The sequence below is a fragment of the Danio rerio genome, chromosome 8 (genome assembly GCF_052040795.2).
Source record: "Danio rerio strain M-AB ecotype USA chromosome 8, GRCz13ab, whole genome shotgun sequence".
In the NCBI taxonomy this organism is placed as follows: Eukaryota; Metazoa; Chordata; class Actinopteri; order Cypriniformes; family Danionidae; genus Danio; species Danio rerio.
The window spans coordinates 1108759-1132471 of record NC_141028.1 but is presented as its reverse complement, the minus strand read 5'-3'; the positions used below and the strand labels follow the sequence as shown (position 1 = coordinate 1132471).

The 23713-nt window shown below is 37.2% G+C and overlaps 2 protein-coding genes and 1 long non-coding RNA gene across 3 annotated transcripts in view; 1 reads left to right on the top strand and 2 right to left on the bottom strand.

Moving 5' to 3' along the window:
* plpp1b (phospholipid phosphatase 1b) overlaps window positions 1-6631 on the bottom strand; it is a 19183-nt gene extending 12552 nt beyond the window's left edge. The window contains exons 1-2 of the mRNA XM_087264187.1: window positions 6318-6631; window positions 2645-2796 (exon numbers count right to left, since the gene is read on the bottom strand). Of these exons, the coding sequence (XP_087120313.1) occupies window positions 2645-2796; window positions 6318-6420 (255 nt within the window). The 5' untranslated portion in view covers window positions 6421-6631. The remainder of the gene's footprint in view (window positions 1-2644; window positions 2797-6317) is intronic.
* The window catches only part of LOC141375561 (uncharacterized), a 22548-nt gene extending 13439 nt beyond the window's left edge, over window positions 1-9109 (top strand). Inside the window, exon 2 of the long non-coding RNA XR_015497490.1 lies at window positions 8422-9109. This is a non-coding gene — a long non-coding RNA (uncharacterized LOC141375561). The remainder of the gene's footprint in view (window positions 1-8421) is intronic.
* csgalnact1b (chondroitin sulfate N-acetylgalactosaminyltransferase 1b) lies at window positions 7097-23713 on the bottom strand. Its single transcript, XM_087264132.1, has 8 exons — window positions 22672-23713; window positions 22083-22418; window positions 19376-19592; window positions 16073-16174; window positions 13776-13954; window positions 13303-13391; window positions 9386-9467; window positions 7097-8663 (listed from the first exon to the last, which is right to left on the bottom strand). Exons 1-8 carry the CDS (start codon window positions 22859-22861, stop codon window positions 8392-8394), a joined length of 1467 nt encoding a protein of 488 aa, XP_087120258.1. The 5' UTR covers window positions 22862-23713; the 3' UTR covers window positions 7097-8391.

Below are 23713 nucleotides of genomic sequence, written 5' to 3'. Positions count from 1 at the left end.
TGCTATTTACATGTCAATTCTGTAAGTTTAAAAACTGAACACTTCACTAGCGAGAAAACAGTTGAACAGAGCATCTGCAGCATGAGGATAAAGAATGAGCCTCCTCCATTCAGCCTCTTTACTTTCTCTTTACTTTACTTTTACTCTTTACTTTACTTTTTTACTTTGGTGGAGTGAGGAAACGGTGGAAACAACAGGTTTAAACAACAGGATGCATAACATGAAAATTAGGGTTGCGCTGGTCTAAAATTAACATCAAATTGTGCCAAACATATCTTGCGCCTTATTGCACCGGGTGTATGATAGGGCCCTATGTCAGCATAGACAGCATAGGATTATAAATGTGCTCATATTTTGCTCAATATATTTATAAGGTTAAAAATAAAATACAAAATAGTCAAATGAGATTCCAAATTAGGCCAGGAGCCTGCGGTCCGTTCTTCGTGCGTGGATTACTCAGTTAGCTGGATTTGGATATTGACGATTTGACATGATCCAGGATCGTTCTTCAAAGCTGATCTGAGAGTTGTTGTCATAGCAACAGTTCTGCTAGCTCAAACCTGATCGGGAGCAGGTTCAATTCATATAAACAGGATTAGATCGGGTCAGTTCAAGCAAAGATAATAGAGAAAGTACCGAATTATGATGTTTTCTTAAAGTAGTAGTTATATACACTTGGGAAAATAGTACAAAGAAATTTACTATAAATATAAAGTTATAGTTATTAATAAAATAAATAAAGTTATATTAACAAAACTTATGCAATCTGCACCCTGGAAATGAAAGTACAAAGAGAAAATGTATTGATATGAACTTTTTAGATCGCTTTAGTACAATTTGTGTATGATAATAGAAATGCAGAATATGTGACTTAAAAAAAAAAAAGAAATAATACATTAATGCAGTCATGAACATGTTTTGACAGTAAATATGCCAGTGATTATGCTTCACAAAAGTTGCAGACGCCTTTACCAATATCAAAATGCTTTTGTAAACATCCAGTTATTCCATACAGCGATTAAAAAAACGGCTACTGTAATAAAGAAAATCTTTTCTAAATGTAGAACTAAATACATTGATTTGCATTGAAATACATGATGAATACTCGTGAAAGTGGAAAGCCTGCAGCTCACAACAAATGTGGAAAGTTAATGCGTGTCATATTTAACAAACCGTTTACTGCTAATTTGATGTAATTTTGCTCACATGGATAATTGAATATTAATCAGATGATGTCATTACGCTGCTGTGCCGTCAGCCAATCGTTGCATTGCTGATCATGATTTCGAGGATCGATAGATCTGTCCTTCAAAACACACGCAGCGATCTCAGATCAGTTCATCCAGACATTTTAATCTGATTCACAAACTTTTTTGAAGAACCAAATTAGCGAGAGATCAGTTATCAAGATTAAAAGATCCAGGATCGGCAAAATCATCTTAGATCATTTAAGCGAGGTACGAAGAACAGACCCCTGGTTTCAAGCAGAATTCGTTATTGAGATGTGTAAGTTGTTCTGTAGATAAACAGCAGCTTCAAGAAGTCCACATGAGTCTGCAAGTGTAAATTGAGCAGATCATCCTCTGTGTATTATGTTTTAGGAGGGGGCAGAGTTTATAGGTGGAGGTGGTTAAACAAGTCATGTAAATGCGAACCTGTCCAGTCACTGACCACACAAATTTATCAACAAAAGAGTTTCTTCGGCTTGAATGGATCCACAAAGACACAGTCGTCGAGACCCTGCCCGTAGCATTTGCATCACTTTGGGATCTGCCAGTGCTCAGAAAGGCTATAGGTTTAATGTCTCTGACACCCTGGGCTGCTAGAGTTTTCTCTGAAATTTTATCATTCCAAAAACCAAAGAATATGACTTTTGAGTTATATTTATTTATATTAATTTATTTATCACTGTTAATTTAAAACTAGATTACATACATTTATATTTTAACAAGATCAAGTCCTTTTCTTTTCCTAAATATTCAAGCTTATTCATTATATAAAGCCCTTTTATACCTTTTCTGGAATAACCACCTTTTATTTTAAAACTATATTGTTAAATATATCCTTACCGTGAAATAAACTTTCTCATTTTGTGAAATTACATTTTGGAGAGACCACTCAGTCCTATTAACAAGCATGAATCCAGATGTTAATAATGCATTGGTAAATGTTGCACAATGATTAATAAATGCTGCACAACTATCGTTCATAATTAGTTAACGTTAGTAATACATTAACTAATGTATTAATGGTCTAATGACCAGGTCTCACTGGAAGAAGAGACAGTACTGTCTCAATGTGCTCTCCTGGCTTAATAAAGGAAATAAATAAATAACTAATGAAACCTTATTGTAAGGTTTTACACTGGTTTACAATACAAATCCAATGAGAGTCACTTGTTTGGTTAAAAAAGCAGGTCTTTCATATAGTATATCTATTAAAAGACAGAAAAGCTTTACAAACTGTATTTTGCACATAAATCATGAAAACATTTGCACATTATTATTTAGATGAATATGAAAGCTGAACGAATAAATAAATATTTGCACACATCTACATGAGTATATTAACAGATTTAATGATGGGCTGAAGACTTTTGCGGCAAATAAAGCTCCTAAAACAAAGAAAGCAGATTGTGGCTTACTAGCAGGAGTGCCAGTGGTATCATTATTCCCATCAGTAACTGGTAGGATATGGTATCTTCTTTGAAAGGGTATCTGATGCTGTCATCGCTGCAGAAAAAGCCTCTTTTGAAAGGTCTGTGCTGAATATTTAGCACCGCAAACGGAAGTCCGGCTAGAAGAGAAGCAGAAATAAAGATGTCATCAGGGTAGGTGTTCACAAAACATCTGAAGGCCAAAAATAGCTCAGATTTAGGAGACCTTCTTTAAAAATAATGGTTGGGTCAGTGCTACATTTAGGACTTTAGTGATTGGGAGCTAAAAGTAGACTGCTAAAAATATTAACAGTACTAAAGAGACTCATAAATCACTAAAGCAAACCACTAAATATCCTAAAATATCAGTTTTCAGTAATCTGCTTTGGAAAGAAAACATATTCTAAAAATGTCAGACCACAATGAGCTTTTAATAAGTTATCAGCCTCATCTCAAAGGTATTCAACAATGGGTCTCACGTCCGCCATGTTTGTAGTTTGTTTAGACTTTTTTACCCAAGTTTGTAGTTCTAAACAAATGCACCACCAATGTACAGTGTATTGTGGGTAATATTAGCAGTTAATGTACGGATACTTCTACACTTCACATCTTTACTTGAAACTGTTAACCATCCGGGAACTTTTAGCATACTTTTTTCAACATACTAGAGTTTGGGACACACTAACTCTATTTCCCAATACTATTTAGTAATAGTCTCTGTGAAGAAACACAAACGGACGGATATTAAACATCCAGCTGATGTGTGTTTGTTAGTCAGTATTGTACAGTTATATGAGAATGAAGAACGGCCTTTCAGTGCACATTCTGCTGAGGAGACTCAATCCTGCTTAATAATCAGTTCACTTCACACTGTTCAACAGCTGAGGAGGACAAAGAAGACTGTATTGTGTCTCTCAGACTCCGCATATTATTCTGACATTCCTATACATTCATTTCATTAGCAATCACAGTTTCCTCATTGAATTACCTGCTCACAAACACACTACTCGTGATCTACTAGAAAAAGTGCACACAATGCAGCTAGAGCGGGGCTGCACGATGGCGCAGAGGGTAGCACATTCACCTCACAGCAATGTCGCTGGTTTAAGCCTCGGCTGGGTGAGTTGGTGTTTCTGTGTGGAGTTTGAATGTTCTCCCCGTGTTGGCGTGGGTTTCCTCCGGGTGCTGGGGTTTACCCCACAAGTCCAAAAGCATGTAGGGGAATTGGGTTGGCTAAATTGTCTGCAGTGTATGTGTGTGATTGAGTGTGTATGGATGTTTCCCAGTGATGGGTATCCAGCTGTGTAAAACATATGCTGGATAAGTTGCCGGTTCATTCCGCTGTGGCGACTCCATATTAATAAAGGGATTAAGCTGAAAATAAATGACTGAATGAATGAAAGACAGCTAGATCATCTGTAATTGCATGTATGTTACACAAATAGTGCAAAAAAGAGCTTGTTTTCCAGCTCAAATATCTGAATATTATTATATTTAAAAATAATACAAACACTGGAGAAGTAAAAAAGTTTTGATTTTAAAAATGTATAAAATATTGCATTTAAATATAATGGAAAAGTTTGTCTTTTAGTAATACTTTCAGGCCAAAGAAACCCTTTTGTTGATAAACTTGTGTGGTCAGTGGCTTGGCAAGTTTATTCACCTACCAACCTCCTTCATTTGCATGCTTTTCTTAGCTATCTCAACCTAGCCACTCCTCCCCTCCGCCTAAAAACATATTATGGAAAGGATGTCTTTGACCCATTTTTAGACTTGATTTCAGACTTGTGATAATAACTTGTAAGACCTGTAAGAAACTCCTGTAGGCTCTTGCAGACTCGTGAGCTTGAAGACACTGTATGACTGCAGACTAACCAACATGTCTTAATAAATCAATTCTGCTTGTTGGAGTCTGCTGGACTGATGGGTGACTCATTGATGGGTAATATATTGGTATAAGTATTCTTTTAAAAGTGTGTGCATGAATATGAATATACATATGTATCATTTGTTCATTCATTTTCCTTTGGCTTAGTCCCTGATTTATCAGAGGTCACCACAGGCTGCTTATCCAGCATATGTTTTACACAGTAGATGCCCTTCCAGCTGCAACCCAGAACTGGGAAACACCCATACACCCTCATTCATACATACTCTCATATACTACGGCCAATTTAGTTATAAATAGTTATAGCGCATGTGTTTGCACTGTGGGGGAAACCGGAGCACCTGAAGGAAACCCACGCCAACACGGGGAGAACATGCAAACTTCACAAAGAAACAACAACTGACCCAGCCGGGACTCGAACCAGCGACCTTCTTGCTGTGAGGCGATGGTGCTAACCACTGTGTCGCCACATACACATGTTTACAAGGTTAATACATTTTACTTCTTTAATATCTGGCATTTAAGGTATGATCTCCAGTAGAATATCCAGTATGATCAATACAACAATTCTACACTGCCATTTTCTTAAATCAAGACGCATTGACTGGAGGATAACTCAAGGAATTAACCCTTGTTAAAGCAAAATAATTACTGCTGGGTGCATTTGTAGTTAACACAAGACAAATACACAGATTTTAAAAATACTATAATAGTTTACAGTAAATACTATAGTGTTTTCAACTACACTAAAGTAAAGTGTGTGATAGTATCTACAAATGTTTGTTAATGAATGCTCCAGCATACTGCAGAACTAACTCTCATGATAAACATAAATAAATACTGTAGTATACTTTTAGTTTTTACAACAGTAAACTGGTGTATTGTAGTCTGATACACCCTAAAGCTATAAAAAAAAACTACAGTATTGGTTCATTTGTTTATAGTACTATAGTTGTTGTGTTACCATGGCAACTATTGAATGAATCACCCAAGCAGAAGTACTATAGTATATACCAAGGGTTCTCAAACTCGGTCCTGGAGGTCCAGTGTTCTGCACATTTTAGCTTAACTTGCCTTAACACACCTGCAAGGATGTTTCTAGAAAGCCTAGTAAGAGCTTGATTAGCTAGCCCAGGACACCGGACCTCCAGGACCAAGATTGAGAACTAGTATATACTATGAATGACTAAAATATTTGCTTACAATGACATGTGATTATCTGTCAATAGGGAAAAATATTAAGACCAAAAAGCTATTCAACATTTGAGATCAAAGAAAGAAGAGTAGCGTTATATTCTGCGTCTGCCTGACTCCACTGATTATTTGCACATTCCTATACATTTCTTTCATAAGCAATCACAGTTTCCTTATTGTAGAATTACCTGCTCATAAACACACAACTCGTATAAGACCAAGAAACAAAATAGTGACTATGAATGTAATGTGCTGTGAATGGATGTAAGCAAACAGCTCTGAGTGTGTGAAGGACACTGTTCCTACAGTGCGGATGTAATGCAAACACTGCTTATGTCAACATTTACAGTTCAAACACTTACTGTACTTTCATCTGGCCGCACATTCTATTCTTAGAATCAAACTGAAACATTGTAGCGCGAATAAACCCGTCAGTCTGTGTGAAGTTGCAACATTGTATCGAGTCAGTGGCGGAAGCAGAATCTACAGTTGGAGAATAAGAATAAGAATAGCGCGGGTCATCAGCTAATAATAAGCCGCGTGTGTGTGTTTTGAGTGAGTGTGTGTTTCGGGTCTTACCGAGCAACACACAGCTGACGTCCACACAAACCCTCCAGAGTCCTCGAGCCTCGAACATTCTGAGTTCCGCAACCGGGCTTCTGCTCATCAAACTGCTGAACATTTATCAACGACAGCGAAACTTAAACACACACACACACACACACATACACACACTACTTCAGTTAAGCTGGAGATAATCTGAGCATCAACAGCGGTTGTGTCACCCGATGGGTTTCCGTCGTTGTAGTTTGTTAATAAGCTTGAATCTTCGAGTTTTCTCCCGTGTCTGACGCGTGTGTCGCCGTTATTAACCTCCGGTTACTTCATATCGCATGATGGTGAGGTCAATCCCTCTGCCTGTCAATCACCGCGGGCTCCGCCCACAGTTTCCTCTTTCAGCACTCGCTGGTGCTGTTGCGTTCTCATCATTATAGAATAAAAGAGTCAGTTTTCCTCACAAAAATGATGTAAATACAAAATATAAACTGCAAAATCAGAGGGGAGAAATGTCAGAGATGCTAAAGACTATATCCTGTTTAAATTTGACAATTTTGACAGTCAAAATAGAAGTAAAATGAAAGCTGCAAGAAAGATTATTAACATGCAAATCAGAGAACAGCCCTAAAATAGGGATTTATACTAAGATTTCTGGGAAGGGGGAGGAGGAAGCTATAAAGGCACAATTCTGTGTTAGCTTGCAATTAAAACAAATGTTATTCTTTGTGATAAACCTCTTAATGTGCAATATCTTATTTTTAAAGGTTACAAATATGAAAACTGAAAAATAAAGTATTTTTATAAGCATTTTATTGCATTTAAAAAACTCAGACATTCAGTCATGCTTTTTAAGTGAACATCAAAAGAGTTTTTATTCAGTTGTTTTGATTATGGCGTCATGATGGTGCCTTAGGTAGTTAAATCGCTTCACAGCAGGAAGGTTGCTGGTTTGAGCCTCGGCTGGGTCAGTTGGCGTTTCTGTGTGGAGTTTGGATGTTCTCCCCATGTTGGCGTGGGTTTCCTCCGGGTGCTCTGGTTTAAAAAAGGGATTAAGCTGAAAATAAAATGACTGAATGAATCCAGTCAAAACACATGCACTATAGCGGAATTGGTCAACTAAATTGGCCGTAGTGTATGAGTGTGTGTGTGTGTGTGTGTGTGTGTGTGTGTGTGTGTGTGTGTGTGTGTGTGTGTGTGAATGAGTGTGTATGGGTGTTTTCCAGTGTTCGGTTGCGGCTGGAAAGGCATCCTCTGTGTAAAACATATGCTGGAATAGTTAGCGGTTCATTTCACTGTGGTGACCCCTGATTACTAAAGGGATTAGCCAAAAAGGAAATGAATGGATGAATGAATTATGGAACCATTACTGCTTAAATGTTCTGTGAACATTCTGAAACACACAGACAGGTAAAAACAGACAAACATCTAATGCTTCTTTCTTTAAGTCTGAAAACAGCAATAACAGTAATAACACAACATCGTAACTTTTATTTCAGGTTTATACTGCAAATGCAATCGGAACCACCGGTTTGGTAAACAAGCTAGCTGGTAACAAGATAACTGGTTTCAACTGGCTTTTATCTGTGTTTAACTGTTTGTACTTGGGTTATAACAGCTTACAACTATCATACAACTGCTAATTACTGCTTTTTAACTGCTTGAGCAATTATAAGCCTATTACAAGCAGTTATAACTCCGATCAAAAGTTATATATTATTGTAATGCTTTATTATATTCAGTCGTGTGCACATTTATAGGCAGTTGGTTGCCAGTTATAGGCAGTTGTAAGCCATTTATAGGTGGTTGTGTGACTGTTATAGGCAGTCCTATGCTCAAAATATTCAGTCATGTGTCCATTATAGGCAGTTGGTTGCCAGTTATAGGTAGTTGTAAGCCAGTTATAGGCAGTTGTGTGACTGTTATAGGCAGTCGTATGCTTATTATATTCAGTCATGTGCCCGTTATAACTGTGTACAGCTGATTTTAATTGATTACAACTGGTGTATAGCTGTTACAACATCCTTTACACTGCCTAAAAATTCAGTATAAGCCATTATAAGCCTATAAGCAGTTATAAGATGGTAAGAGCGGCTGATCAGGTTTGCATGTGTTGTCGTTTGCTCAGATGTTCTTGAATCTGCTTCTGGAAGACTCTCAGTCCCAGCTGAGCATGAGACGCTTCATTCAGAGCTTTATTCTGCACACACTGCTGAAACGCCTCAGTGGAGGAACACACAGTCCGATGCCACATGAGGAACAGGCCTCGAGACGGAGCCCGGACCACCATCATACCACTGTGCAGGAACTTCCTGTAGAGATGCAGGTCTGCTGTGTCACTTCCTCTCGCCGAAAACGCACCAAATCCACCTTTCAGAAAAGTCAACAATGAAGATTAGATGATCTGAGAGATTTAACCACACCAGTGCTCACCAACCTGTTTCGGCCCAATCTAAAAGCTGAAGATCTACACAATTAAATCATGACAGAAACATAAAGCTGCGGTTTTCATTTGCGTTTCCAGCTCATGGCCTTTTTAAAAGCACTAGTTTAATCTACTTTACATTTTGTAATCGATGCAACCAACAAAACTTGACAACTAGGTGACATTTGGAGGGGGGAAATTGAATATGAAGTATTCAATAGCATGAAGCATGAAATATGAAGTGCCTGTTTATACATATATATATACATATACAAACCTTTTTACCAATCTTTTATATATATATTCTATAATTATATAATATTGACTGTAAAGCGAGTTTAAAACTATTAAAAACTGCTTTTATTCTAGCCAAAATAAAACAAATAAGATTTCTCCAGAAGAACAAATATTAGAGGAAATACTGTGAACATTTCCTGAATCTGTTCAACATCATTTGGGAAATAATCAAAAAATAATACATTCTGACTTCAACTCTACATGTCAATTTTTGCAGCAGTTGCAAAAAGTAAATACAGAGAGATGCATCACTTAAGATACTTTTTAAATTATTTTTTTTAACATATTCTTCTGTCATTTTGGGTATCTATTAGTCAATTGCGATCAACGGGTTGGTGACCACTGATCTACATCACAGAGTCTCCAATACCTGCGTTCATGAAATCTGATCTGTACAGACACGCCGTGCTGAAATCATCATCCTTCCAAAATCCATAGTCCTTCCTGATCACCTGCAGATCAACAGAAAGGATGTATTTGATATATAAAGACTGATATTTACAGCCGGTCACCTCGTGTGTTTTCTGATCCAATAGCTCTGTGATTTCTGAAAGCATTTTCCATTTGCTTTTAACCACATGACTGCATCTCTGCTAAACAGATATGATTCTGATCTTTAAATCAAGCACTATATGCAAAATCTAACTAGGTTATGTCAACTAAAGCACCAGATACGCTGCATTGTATGTTACATTATTATTTACAAAAACATAAGCTATATGTGATGTTTGGCATTCAAATAATTTCATATGCAAGTTTGTAAATTATTACAAGCACACAAGGCTGATACGTGATTATAATTATCACAGGCTAAATTAAACCTCTATTTTTGTCATACAGACACGTGCAAGACCTCATTCAAAGCTGTAAAGGGTTTATATTAATGTGTGTATAACCAGCCTGATCTCATGAGAAAACGTAAGTATTTTACGTTTTGGCAGTTTGGTGACTAATTCGTACAAATTCGTACGAGTTCAGTCATAAGAAAATGTACGATTTTAAAAAGGAGGCGTGGCACCTAACCCCACCCCTAAACCCAACCGTCATTGGGGGATACGCAAATCGTACTAAAATGTGCGAATTAGATCGTACGAGTTTGTACGAATTAGCCACTAAATGAAAAAGTTACGAATTGCCGTGAGATTGTGTTGGTATAACACACTCTCCTAAAAACAAAACAATATGTCTTTTGTAAATGAATGGATTGCTATATTTTTCTATTATTATTCCTCTTTTCACAGAGATCATCTACAGTGCTGCATTTCTGTGGTTAATGCTGCCGTCTGATATTAATTTAACAGTTTAATTTCATCATTTCACTGTCAAAAATAATGCGAAACAAACATTTCAAACTGTCGTCTGTGGCCTTCAGCTGCTTATGCATTTGTGCTTGTATCACTGACGGTTATATAACCCAATGTACATGCATTTTACTTTTGTTTTCTGGGAGGAGTCAAATTTACATTCGTGATTTCAACAAGCAGATGCATTTAGACCTGTTCAGCTTCACATCAGTCTGCGTGCTGTGATGTTAGTTTTCTATTAGATGATCTGACAGATGTGTGTGCGTGTGTGTGCTTGTGTGTGTGTGTGTGTTTGCATCATTAACTCTCCTGTCATGTTCCCATCACACCCCTTACTTTAGTGTTCCCGGTCAATATTGACCGCTCTGTTTTTACTGCTTTTAAATTAGCACGAAAAACATTTTTCACCACCAAATCTTTAATCAACACTCTTTAACTGTGAACATTTGTCTTAAAGTAGTGTTTAACATGCATTTATAAAATTAGACATAAAATAACTGCAGTGAAAACACAAATAGGCACTGAAAATGCATTACAAAATGAACAATAGATGACAGAAATCAAATTACTTTGCTTTGTTAGCAATAAACAGCTCGTTAAAATAACCATCACCGCGTCTGACCAAAGAGATTGAAATTTAAACCCATTTGAATGATTTTTCAACTAGCAAAGCACCAACAAACTGTATCCTTTCCTGTGTATTAATTGCTCAAACTTTCATTTAGTCCTTCAATTGCACTATAATAGTGTACTAATGTATTGAATAGTGAATGAGTGTATAGACGGTGATTAAGGACACAGCACTAGCACTAGTTTTACTCTGGCCATTTCTGAGTGACATGCTAATGGTCTAATCCAATAAAAACATTTATGCTAAGCTAATTCAATTCAATTCAGCTGTATTTGTATAGCGCTTGTAGATTGTGTTAAAGCAGCTTCACATAAATAGTCATAGTAACTGGATCAGTGTAGTTCAGTTTTTAGTGTTTAAGTTCAGTTCAGTTTAGCTCAGTTCAGTGTGGTTTAAAATCATTACTGAGAGTCCAAACACTGAAGAGCAAATTCATCGATGCGTAGTTCTACCAATCCTGAACCATGCGAGGCAGTGGCGACAGCGGAGAGGGAAAAAAAACTTCACCTGATAGGAGAGTGAAGAAAAAAACCTTGAGAGAACCAGACTCATTTGGGCACGACCATTTTAATTTCTCCGCTGGCCTAAAGTCTTGTGCAGAGCATCAGTCACCGTGGTGGAGGCTAGAAGGTGGCCTCAGCGAAGACTCGTCTGTCCCTGGAGCTAAGCTAAAAGTGCTGCTAGACCCAGAGATTGGTATGAATTTGTGCAGTCTGAGGAGTGAATATAGTCTGGAAACTCATTTATTCCTATGGTGGTCACTTTTGACCGGAAACACCACAGGTGTAACAAAGTTGATAAAAGCACTCAAAATTCAATGAAAGAGGTCATCATCACTTCTATATGTTTAAGTGCATATTGTGGAGGATATAATAAGATCTCAAGGCAATCAGAAATAACACACAATATTTATGAGTGTTTTCAGTTGTAAATCGGTCAGATTGACCCGAACACAGCAGGAAGGTTAATGTTGGTCTGCAGATATAAATGTGTGAGAGAGGGTGTTTGCGTCATTAGTGTTGGTCTGCAGTTCTCCATGTTCGCAGCCTTCAATTGTTGCAGATGTGTAATGTTGTTGTGCTGATCACTCTAAAGCACAGGTGTCAAACTCAGTTCCTGGAGGGCCGCAGCTCTGCACAGTTTAGTTCCAACCCTAATAAAACACACCTGATCAAACTAATTGAGTCCTTCAGGCTTGTTTGAAACCTACAGGTAAGTGTGTTGGAGCAGAGTTGGAACTAAACTGTGCAGGGCTTCGGCCCTCCAGGAATTGAGTTTGACACCTCTGCTCTAAAAAATAACTCAAGAGCTCTGTTACCACTACATAGTTTAATACACTGTTGTAACTTAAAAATTCTAAAATGCTGATTAGATTAAAACTTTTAAGTAGCCAGAATAACTTTATTAAGTTTTCGAAACAGTTTATTAACAGTTTATTAAGTTTTCGAAATATTGATAATTATATCCATTTAAAATTGCGGCTAATTTAAAGGTAAATTTATCTGTCAGTTACTTTAAAACAATATTTAACTTGTAGCAACCCAATGAAATTCACACTAATGGATTTGTATTTTTGAGTTTTGTTATTTTTTGTACTGATAATATGGGACAGTGCATGTTTTTGTTTTGTAAAAAAAGGAAACCTGTGGTTTAATACAAATAAAAAATTACCAGTAAACAAAAATATTGTTGTTCAATGTTTTTCTTACAAGCATGAACAGTAAATTCGAAAACAAACAAAAAACTTTAATTTTTATTTTATTTTAATTTAAAAACTTATTTTGAGTACTTGATTTAAAAATCTGAGTTTTTTGCTGTGTGAAAATGCCTTAAGGAGGAAAATATTTGGCTAACATAATAAAGTTTGTTGTCTGAACCTCATTTTGTTAGATGCTGTCGTAACTTGAATATATTAATGCAAGCTGTTGCATTAATTTTGTTTTGTTTTGTCAAAACAATAATTTTAGAGTGCAGTAAAAGGCCTCAGCCCTCTGTCAGTCCGTCATCACAGTGCTTCAGTGTTCTTCTCCTATTATTATTCCCTCCAGAGCTGTCTTGATCATCAGTCTGCGCTCCTGTCTCACGTCTCCAGAAGCCTCCTCGTTCATTGCATTTGGTCTTGGTCTTCTTTATGCGCAGCTCAATTATTAGAGGAGAACAAACAGCACAGTGGAGAATCCCAACAGTGCCGCACACTACACTCCTCTCAGCGATATCAGTGCATGAAACTGATGATTTACTACTCTTGTTTGGAAGCTCGGCTTTATTCTCAAATGTTTAATGCGATATTACATCTAATTTACATCTTTGGATGGAAGCATGGCTGCTGACAGTGACTTTAAGAGCTCTTACCATCTGCTGTTGAGCAGGAGGAACGTGCTGGCCGTAGAGGAGTTCTGGATTATACAGACTGAACATCACTGGATAGAAAACCTTCTGACCTGCGACAGCGCACAAACACACCAATAAGAGTTCAGTGCATGACCTCCAACAGTCTGAGATCACATGAAACACACTGGCTTTAACCCATATAACCCTTGTGTATTTTTCAAGTTTGGTTCTGTTGGTGCTGTTTTTGCCCCATTGATTTCCATTATAATCACATGTATTGATAGCAAAGCCATGGGGGCATATGATCATGCATTCTTGTTAGGAAGAGGAACAATTTGTAATTTTTACTAAAGATAACCCACGCCAACACGGGGAGAACATGCAAACTCCACACAGAAACACCAACTGACCTTCATTGTGTACATATTATAACAAATATTCAAAGCTTTAAAACCATGCAAATTGGTTGAATTTCTCTTCTAAAATCTCTCTACCTGGTTGCGCGTTGATGCGGCAGGAGTTGAGGAATTCTGCAGTGAAGTGAACATTTACATCACAGAAGAACAGGAGCACTTTGTCATGTTTCCAGGCTCGAGCTCCAACATCCAACGCTCGACTTCTGGAGAAATCTTCATTCAGATGGATCAGAGTCATGTTCCTGTACTTCATCCTCCTGCAGAACACACACACGCATACACACACTCACACTCATCTTGTATTCAGTAGAACAATTTACAGGAAGACTTTATTCTGATGGTCCCTATTGCACATTTTGTAGACTAAAAGTTACTACATGCCAATTACTTCTCATTTGAGTGTTATTAGTCTGTCTGCGGCGAGGCAGTGGCGCAGTAGGTAGTGCTGTTTCCTTACAGCAAGTGGGTCGCTGGTTCGAACCTCGGCTCAGTTGGCGTTTCTGTGTGGAGTTTGCATGTTCTCCCTGCCTTCGCGTGGGTTTCCTCCGGGTGCTCCAGTTTCCCCCACAATCCAAAGACATGCGGTACAGGTGAATTGGGTAGGCTAAATTGTCCGTAGTGTATGAGTGTGTGTGTGGATGTTTCCCAGAGAAGGGTTGCGGCTGGAAGGGCATCCGCTGCGTAAAAACTTGCTGGATAAGTTGGCGGTTCATTCCGCCGTGGTGACCCTGGATTAATGAAGGGACTAAGCCGACAAGAAAATGAATGAATGAATAGTCTGTCTGCTTAATAGTCTGTCTGCTAAACAGACATCCCAGGTAGCAAAAAAAGTCTAGCCCAGATTTGGCCTAAAGCTGGCACAGTAGGCGTTCGTCCGGCACTGGCATACAGCATGTGGGGCAAACATGGCCCAGCTTTGGCAGAGGTAGCACCGTTTTTAAAGCGGCACACAAGACTTAGGCCAAATATCAAATGTAGTATTTGGCCCAGATGTTGAAAATGTATATGCGGGCCATGTAAGTTTGGACTAACTTGACCCACTTTTAAAAAACATTTAAACTATTTTTGAGTAAAGAAAAAATTCACGAAAAATAGCACGGCCATAAAGCGCAAAGCTTCATGGGTTTATCAAATTCTTTGCAGTCGTGACACACCAACATATCTGGCCCAGTTCGGGCCCAGTTATGGGTTATTAACTTGGCTGAAGCCTCCTTTCCACTGCACACAACAAACGACAAGCGACAGACCGGGAGTCATTCATATCAATGCAGAGCAGTCTGAGAGCTGCGCACAGTTCTGATCATCTCCGTATGCGGAAAATTCGGATCCGAATTGAGCTGCGGATCCGTTGAAATATAAAATAAAATAGACCGTGTGCGACCGGCCGACCGGATGTGATGTATTTTAGTGTTGTACAAGCAGGTCCGTGCGTATATGAGATGAAAAATAGGAGTTTATTTGGTTATTTTTTGTATTATAAAAAGTCTATATATATATATATATATATATCTATATCTATATATATATATATATATATATATATATATATATATATATATATATATATATAAACATTTCTGTTCTTAAACGCAAGTAAGAAAGTAATAATAAAAAAATAATAATATATATATATATATATATATATATATATATATATATATATATATATATATATATATATATATAAATTTCCTATATATCTATATATCTATATATATCTATATATCTATATATATATATATATATATATATATATATATATATATATATATATATATATATATATATATTAATTTACTTTCTTCCAATATTTGTAGCGGTCTATGAGTTTATAGTATTCATTCATTCATTAAACCATGTAAACGCACAGAGAATAAAGGCTCTTGCTTTTGCCCTCCTTTATTTCGGTCACCGTGAAGTCAGCTTCTCTCCCATGGTGCACGACAACACTGAAAATACTGTGCGACTGCCACAAGGGGGCGTATTCCAACAGTCGTGTCCAAATGTCGTGTGCAGTGGAAAAGCGGATTGAGACTTGGTCCATATATGGTCCATCTTTGGCCCTTGTATGGAAGCCAAACTTGGTCCAATCATGTACCGTAATTCACTGCGGCATGTGGGCCAAACTAAAGCTGATGGTGTGGGCCAGATCTGGGCCAGAGGTATTTTGCTATGGGGGATTTAACTGACTATAAGAAACTTTGCAAGTACATGTCAATTTACACTAACCCTAACCCTTAGCTAACAGTCTACTGGTAATCTGATGAGGATTAGTTGGCATGTAGATGTAATGTAGCCTAAACTCAACAAACAGACCATCAAAATAAAGAGTGACACACAAAGAGTGACACACAAAAAAAAGTAGATCATCCTACCTCGATATTACGTCCAGAATTCCCTTCACTTCTTCCATCTTTTCAGACCCAAAGAACACCACGGTGAGATGCGTCCGTCCATCCTGACCAATGCAGACCTCGCTGACACACACATAAATCAAGCATGTTTGTGAACTCCTTGCAGAATCACTGAGTAATTTTAACTTAAAACGAGAGACCAAATTGCATGTTATTTTAATTTAGTAATGTCCCGAGTAAGATATTTTACATAAACTGTTCAGATGACAAAAAACCTGGCTGAAATGATTAAAATAACCCGATGCAAACATTTGTAAACCCTTAGTTTTTAATACTGTGTGTGTTTACCTGATGAACCACCATTGTGAGGCTTTTTTTTAATGATGATGATTAAGAAAAGGGGGTGAACACTTTCAACGTTTGAAGATCCGGGTAAAATGTACTTTTAATTTGTCTCCAAGGACAAAATAAGCAAAGATCTGCTGTTATTTCTAATGGATAGCAAAACATTTAAAATCAAGTAAAGTTCTTCTCAGAGGATTTCTTCACCTCTCGAATCTTTGGCTCAGTGGTTAGCACTGTGGCGTCACAGCAAGAAGGTTGCTGGTTCAAGTCCTGGCTGGGTCAGTTGGTGTTTCATGTTCTCCCCGTGTTGGCATTGGTTTTCTCCGGGTGCTTCAGCTTCCCCCACAGTCCAAATACATGCGCTATAGGGGATTTGATTAACTAAATTGGCCGTAGTGTATGAGTGTGTATGGGTGTTTCCCAGTACTGGTTGCAGCTGGAAGTGTATCTGCTGCGTAAAACATATGCTGGAATAGTTGGTGGTTCATTCCACTGTGGCGACCCCTGATAAATAAGGAAATACGCTGAAGGAAATTGAATTAATGAATTTTTACAAACTGTTCACAAGACTTAAAACCATAACTGAGATTATTTTAAAAAAACCTGTGCAAAAGTTTGTGAACCCTTAGTGTTCAATACTGTGTGTGTTTTCCTCATGATCTACTGTTGTGGTGTAGATCTACCGCCTTAGTGAAAATAACCAATGATTTACTCTTAGCTGCTGACCGAGGGTGCGTCTCACTATTAGTTTTACTCGATCTTAGTGCGGCATTTGACACCATTGACCACAATATCCTCATAAATCGCTTAAAGTCTACAGGTGTCCAGGCACAGGCTCTACAATGGTTTAAGTCATACTCAGCTGACCGGTACCAGTTTGTGAATATTAATGGACAGCCTTCACCAGTCAGCCCAGTAAAGTATGGGGTGCCTCAAGGATCAGTTTTAGGCTCTTTGCTGTTTACAATCTACATGCTACACTGGGAGACATTATTAGAAGACATGGGATCAGCTTTCACTGCTATGCAGATGATACTCAATTATATATTTCAACTAAACCTGACGAGACGTCTGAACTGTCTAAACTAACTGAGTGTATTAGAGATGTTAAAGACTTGATGACCAACAATTTCCTTCTCTTAAACGCAGACAAAACAGAATTATTACTTATTGGGCCTAAATCCTGTACACAGCAGATCTCACAACTCAATCTACAGTTAGAGGGATACAGAGTTAGCTTTAGCTCTAATATAAAAGATCTGGGTGTCATATTAGACAGCAATCTAACTGTTTCTGTCTAAACTGCCTTCTTTCATCTGAGAAATATCGCTAAATTACGAAGTATGCTATCCATCTCAGATGCAGAACAGCTAGTCCATGCTTTTATGACTTCGAGACTGGATTACTGTAATGCTCTGTTTGCTGGCTGTCCAGCATCCTCTATTAACAAACTTCAATTAGTACAAAATGCAGCAGCCAGAGTTCTGACCAGCTCTAGAAAATATGATCATATCACCCCAATGTTCTCCTCCTTACACCGGCTGCCTGTTCAGTTTCATATTGACTTTAAAATATTACTCCTCACCTATAAAGCTTTAAATAATCGAGCTCCTGTTTATCTAACCAACCTTCTGTCTCGCTACAATCCAACCCGCACCTTTAAGATCTCAAAACTCAGGGCTTCTGGTAGTACCTAGAATAGCAAAATCGAGTAAAGGAGGTCGAGCCTTCTCTTTCATGGCTCCTACACTCTGGAATAGCCTTCCTGATAACGTCCGAGGCTCAGACACATTCTCCCAGTTCAAAACTAGATTAAAGACCTATCTGTTTAGTAAAGCACACACTCAGTGCATCACACAGCGGGTTCCACACAGGCTTCTGCATCTTGTTTATATACACTATAACAGCAGCTACGCTAATTATTTTCTTTATTCTCTATTTCCACCTGGGGATACTCATCCCGAGGTCCTCAGATTATGCGGAGTCACTGATTGGATCCAAGACCAGCGACGAGATGATCCCAAGGATTCCATATCCGGGACCAGGCCATATCCTGAGCTGCTGCTGCGCTGATGGTCGTGGGGAGTGGAGAACATGAGTCTGATTCCAGCGACGCTCCAGGGACAGACGAGTCTTCGCTGAGGCCATCTTCCAGCCTCCACCACGGTGACTGAAGCCCTGCACAAGACTTTTGGCTTGCGGAGAAATTAAAATGGTCGTGCCCAACTGAGTCTGGTTCTCTCAAGGTTTTTTTTCTTCACTCCTATCAGGTGAATTTTTTTCCCTCTCCGCTGTCGCCACTGCCTCGCATGGTTCAGGATTGGTAGAGCTACGCATCGATGAATTTGCTCTTCAGTGTTTGGACTCTCAGTAATGATTAAATCACACTGAACTGAGCTAAACTGAACTGAACTGAACTTAAACACTAAAACCTGAACCACACTGTTCCAGTTACTGAACCACACTGTTCCAGTTACTATGACCATTTATGTGAAGCTGCTTTGACACAATCTACATTGTAAAAGCGCTATACAAATAAAGCTGAATTGAATTGTTTGTTTTTTTTTATTATGATTAAAAGCGGGGGGTGAAAACTTTTGGAATTTGAAGGTCATCATTGACGATCAAGATTAATTCATCTTCCTGGACAAGAGATGCAACAATCTGCTGTTATTTCTGAAGTATAATAATGCATGTAGTAAATATGCATGTAATAAATAATGCAATAAGTAAAAAAAAAAAAAAACATTCTGTTCAGAAGTTTTCTTAATGCGGCTCTTAATGCATGATGTTTGATGAACCATCACAAAAAAACACAAGGTTTTTTAATAATTTCCGTTCGGCTTTTGTCTCGTGAACTATATTTAAAGATCTTTCATGTAAAGATATCTTACTCAGCACATCTTCACTAAATCCTCAAGGGCTTTGTAAACTTTTCAAGCAGTGCTGTATTTCATGCATGGGTAAAATGAGCTTTACCTGAATTGTTGCATGAATCGTCTGAACGTGTCCACCGTGTTGGTCAACGGTACGATTATATTGATGAGTATCTGTGAGGCGTCCAGCAGATCCTCTCTGACTTTGACCAGCGGTGCGAACGGACGGAAGAAAACCAGTCTCCTGAAGTCTGGAACATTGTCTTCTCTGAACGCGAGATCATATATAGTTCCTGTGTCCCTCTCTGTGCGAAAGATTCCTGCCAATGTAGAGAATGAGGCATTTATTTATTGATATTTAGACTGCATTTGGCAAATCCTCGATACGGTTGATATTCAAATAGCTTTAAACACGAATTAACCTGTTCATTTCAACCTGTAATTTGGTGGAAATGTCTAGTTTTGGTTTATAATTGTGTATGCAAATTTTCCACACGTAGATGGGTTTTGGAAAGGCTGATCACAGTTTTAAACAAAATGAAGTTGCCTGCATTAGTTTTCATTCAATTAACCAAAATTGACATGGACTATTGCAGGGTTAGTTGTTGTTAAAATTGGTATCTCTATTGATGGAAGTATTGTTGTTGTTGTTGTTGTTGTAAATATTGGTATCGACCAAAGTTTGTTTTAGTTAAAATTGGTATCTGTATTGATGAAAGTGTTTTGTTTAAATTAGTTTTTTTTTATTGGCCAAAGTTTGGGTTTTGCTGCTGTTGTTATTGTTGTTGTTAATATTGGTATCAACCAAAATTTGTTTTTGTTAAAATTGGTATCTGTTAGTTCTATTAATTTTAATGTGAGAAAGTGCTGATAGTCATCAGGAGGATCAGTTTTTCTCCCTGCACCAAAGTGTTTTGGAAAGTAATTCCTCCATTTCTGCAAGTCTCCAGTCTCTGAAGTTTTTTTTTTAATCAATATTTGTATTAGCTGAAGGTTTTTTTTGTTAAAATTGGTGTTGGCATTGGATAAGGTTTGTTTAAATCAGTATCTTTATTGGTCAGTTTTTTGTTAATTGATATCGATACTGGTATTGGCTGAAGGTTTTTTGTTAAAATCGATATTGGTATGGGATAAAGTTTGTTTAGTATTGGTCAAGGTTTTTTGTTCAAATTAATATCTGTGTTGGCATCAGCTGAAGGTTTTTTGTTAAAATTGGTGTTGTTATCAGATAAAGTTAAAATCGGTCTATTTATTGGTCAAAGTTTTTTGTTAAAATTGATATCGATACTGATATCGGCATCTGTATTGGTATCGGCTGAAGGTTTTGTTAAACTATATTGGTCAAAGGTTTTTTGTTAAAATTGGTATCTGTATTGGTATCAGTCAGGTTTTTTTTTGTTAAAATCGATATTAGTATCGGATAAAGTTTGTAAAAATTCAGTATCTGTATTGGTCATGTTTTTTTTTTGTTCAAATTGATATCTGTTTCGGCATCAGCTGAAAGTTTTTTGTTAAAATTGGTGTTGGTATCGGATAAAGTTTGTTAAAGTCAGTATTGTTATTGGTCAGTTTTTTGTTAAAAGTGATATCGAAACTGATATCGGCTGAAGGTTTTGTTCTCTATATCAGTCACAAGTTTTTGCTAAAATCTGTAGCAGTATTGTTATTGGTCAGGTTTTTGTTAAACTGCATTGGTCAAAGGTTTTTTTTTTTAATTAGTATCGATAATGGCTGAAGTTTATTATTTTTTGTTAAAGTCTGTATCTGTATTGGTATCAATCAAAGGTTTTTTGTCAAAATCATTATTGGTATTGGATAGTTTGTTAATTCAGTATTGGTCATGTTTTTTTTGTTTATATCGATATCTGTGTTGGCTTCAGCTGAAGGTTTTTGTTAAAGTTGGTGTTCGTATCAGATAAAGTCTGTATTTTTATTGGTAAGTTTTTTTCTTAAGAGTGGTATCGACACTGATATCAGCTGAGGGTTTTTTGTTTAAATCAGAATCTGTATCGGTATCGGCTGAAGGTTTTGTTCAACTATATCGGTCAAAGGTTTTTGCTAAACTCTGTATTGGTCAATGATTTGTTTTTAAATTGGTATTAGTATAGATATTGGCTGCAGTTTTCTTTTTTTTTGTTAACGTCTGTATCTGTATTGGTGTCAGTCAAAGGTTTTTTGTTAAAATCGATTTTGGTATCGGATAGTTTGTTAAAATTCAGTATTGGTCACGTTTTTTTGTTCATATCAATATCTGTGTTGGCATCAGCTGAAGGTTTTTTGTTAAAACTGGTGTTGGTGTTGAATAAAGTTTGTTAAAGTCTTTCTTTATTGGTCAGTGTTTTGTTAAAATTGATATTGAGACTGATATTAGCTGAGGTTTTTTTTTTGTTTAAATCGGAATCTGTATTGGTATCGGCTGAAGGTTTTGTTAAACTCTATATCGGTCAAAGGTTTTTTGTTAAAATCAGTAACAGTATTGTTATCGGTTAGTTTTTTTTTTATTATTAAAATTGGTATCAGTACCAGATTAAGTTTCTTTTTTTTTTTGTAAATCTGTATGGGAAAATGTTTTGCATTTACATTACATTGATATTGGTCAATGTTTTTTTTTATCATTAACATTGGTATTGGTACCAGCTGAAGGTTAAAGTTGGTGTCATATTGGTATTGGTCAATGTTCTTTTAATCAAATCGGTCTCTGCATTGGCCAAAAAAGTCCTATACTGTAGGTACATAAGTAAATATCGCATTGCATCAGTATGTTATTTTTGAAAGCGCTTCAGAAATCAGTATCTCTGCGTGTCTCTGACCTTCAGAGAAGTGTTTAGGAGAGTAAATCCTCCTGGTCTGTGAGTCTCCAGGCTCCGGCTGGTTCAGCAGGTGTAGCGCCGCCTCTAGAGCCTCGTTCAGCTCATTCCTGCGGTCAGGTCTGAGCTCTGCCTCCTCTGGTCGTCTGCTGAGGCCGGTCTCCAACTGACAGACGCTGCGGAGACTGAAGCTCTGAAAGGGCAGAACCATAAACTCGTCCTCCAGCCGGTCTGCAGATCTGCTCTCGGCCCGGAGGATCTGCTGATGGAGGAAATCCTGCAGCTCCTGCTGATCCTCTGGAAGAGCAAACGCAGACCGGCGCAGCTCGCCCCGCAGCTCTGAGATCAGGACAGAAGAGTTGATGGTTAATAGAGTTGATGGATAACAGAGTTGATGGCTGAGTGACAAGACGGTTTAGGATAGGAATAGAGATGCAGAATAAGATAGTACTGTTTTTAGCTACTAATACACCCTGCACAGTTAATATCTGAATGATAGGCAGGTAATAAGCCAGTAGGTAGTAAATGATAGGAATTGTGACCTAAACTAAAGTGTTACTGAACTCATATTAAAATGCAGCTCTATAATAACCTTGTATGAGTCTGCTGAGGTTGGTGGAGAGCTGCAGAAAGTGCTGGTCCTGGAGCTCCAGCAAATCCTGCTCCAGATCTCCATCTTTTGGGATGCCAGATTGCATGTGAATCCTGCAGGACTGACGATACAGCAGAAGAACACAGAGAAAGAGCAGAGCCCAAAACACACAGCGGAGGGAGCATCTCATGATGGAAACACACCAATGATCACACACTCCTCACGACTGATGTGCTTTAACGGCTTCGACAGACTTTTATTGATCATACAGTCTCTTCATCCCCCAAAAAGGTTCTGAAACAATGTGCTTCAGGTCATTCAATTTTTAAAAAATAGCTCTTGAGGAAGCTAAAAAGTTCAGCATTATGAAAATTCCTTGTTGGTTCTTCAAAGAATAGTTTGTTTATTTATTTATTTATTTATTTATTTATTATATTTAATTTATTTATTTATTAGATTTAATTAGATTTATTTCATATTAATTATTTAACTTTTAATGCTTTATTTTTATTTAATTTATTACATTTATTTTAATTTCATTTTTATATTAATTTTATTTGTACTTTTATTTAGTTTTACTGTATTTTATAACATTTATTTTATTTTACTTATTTTTATTTAATTAGATTTTTTACTTATTTAATTAAAATTTTATTTTATTGTTGCAAATTAATCCAAAGTCCTAAATAAGATACAAAAAAAAAAAAAAAAACAGGATTCCTGGTTTAAAATATAAATTAATCAACAACAAAAAAAGCAAACCCCAGAATCAAAACCCTTCCCAAAGGCCAAACATAATAATAATCATAATAATAACATGCAAAAATAAATGTGTAATTAAATAACCGATAATTAAAACTGCTGTAAAAGCTACTCAAATGTTAATTTTAAAGAGTGAACACTGCAGATCTGAGGTCCGTTTAAATGAAACCATTTCAGTGAAACTGCATCATGTGATTTCATCCATCGTTTTGGTTCAGATTACATGATGGTTCAGAGTTTCCTTGACAATAATAAATCCGGCATTTCATTAAGAGTCCAT

Bases quoted from the DNA above. Each gene is read 5' to 3' on its own strand.
- csgalnact1b (XM_087264132.1), bottom strand. From the start codon at position 22,861: ATGAGATGCTCCCTCCGCTGTGTGTTTTGGGCTCTGCTCTTTCTCTGT. The intron at 16,175-19,375 runs GTAAAGCTCATT...TGTGTGTGTCAG, and splicing joins CGATTCATGCAACAATTCAG to CGAGGTCTGCATTGGTCAGG. The intron at 9,468-13,302 runs GTAAGAGCTCTT...GTTGATCTGCAG, and splicing joins CTCCTGCTCAACAGCAGATG to GTGATCAGGAAGGACTATGG.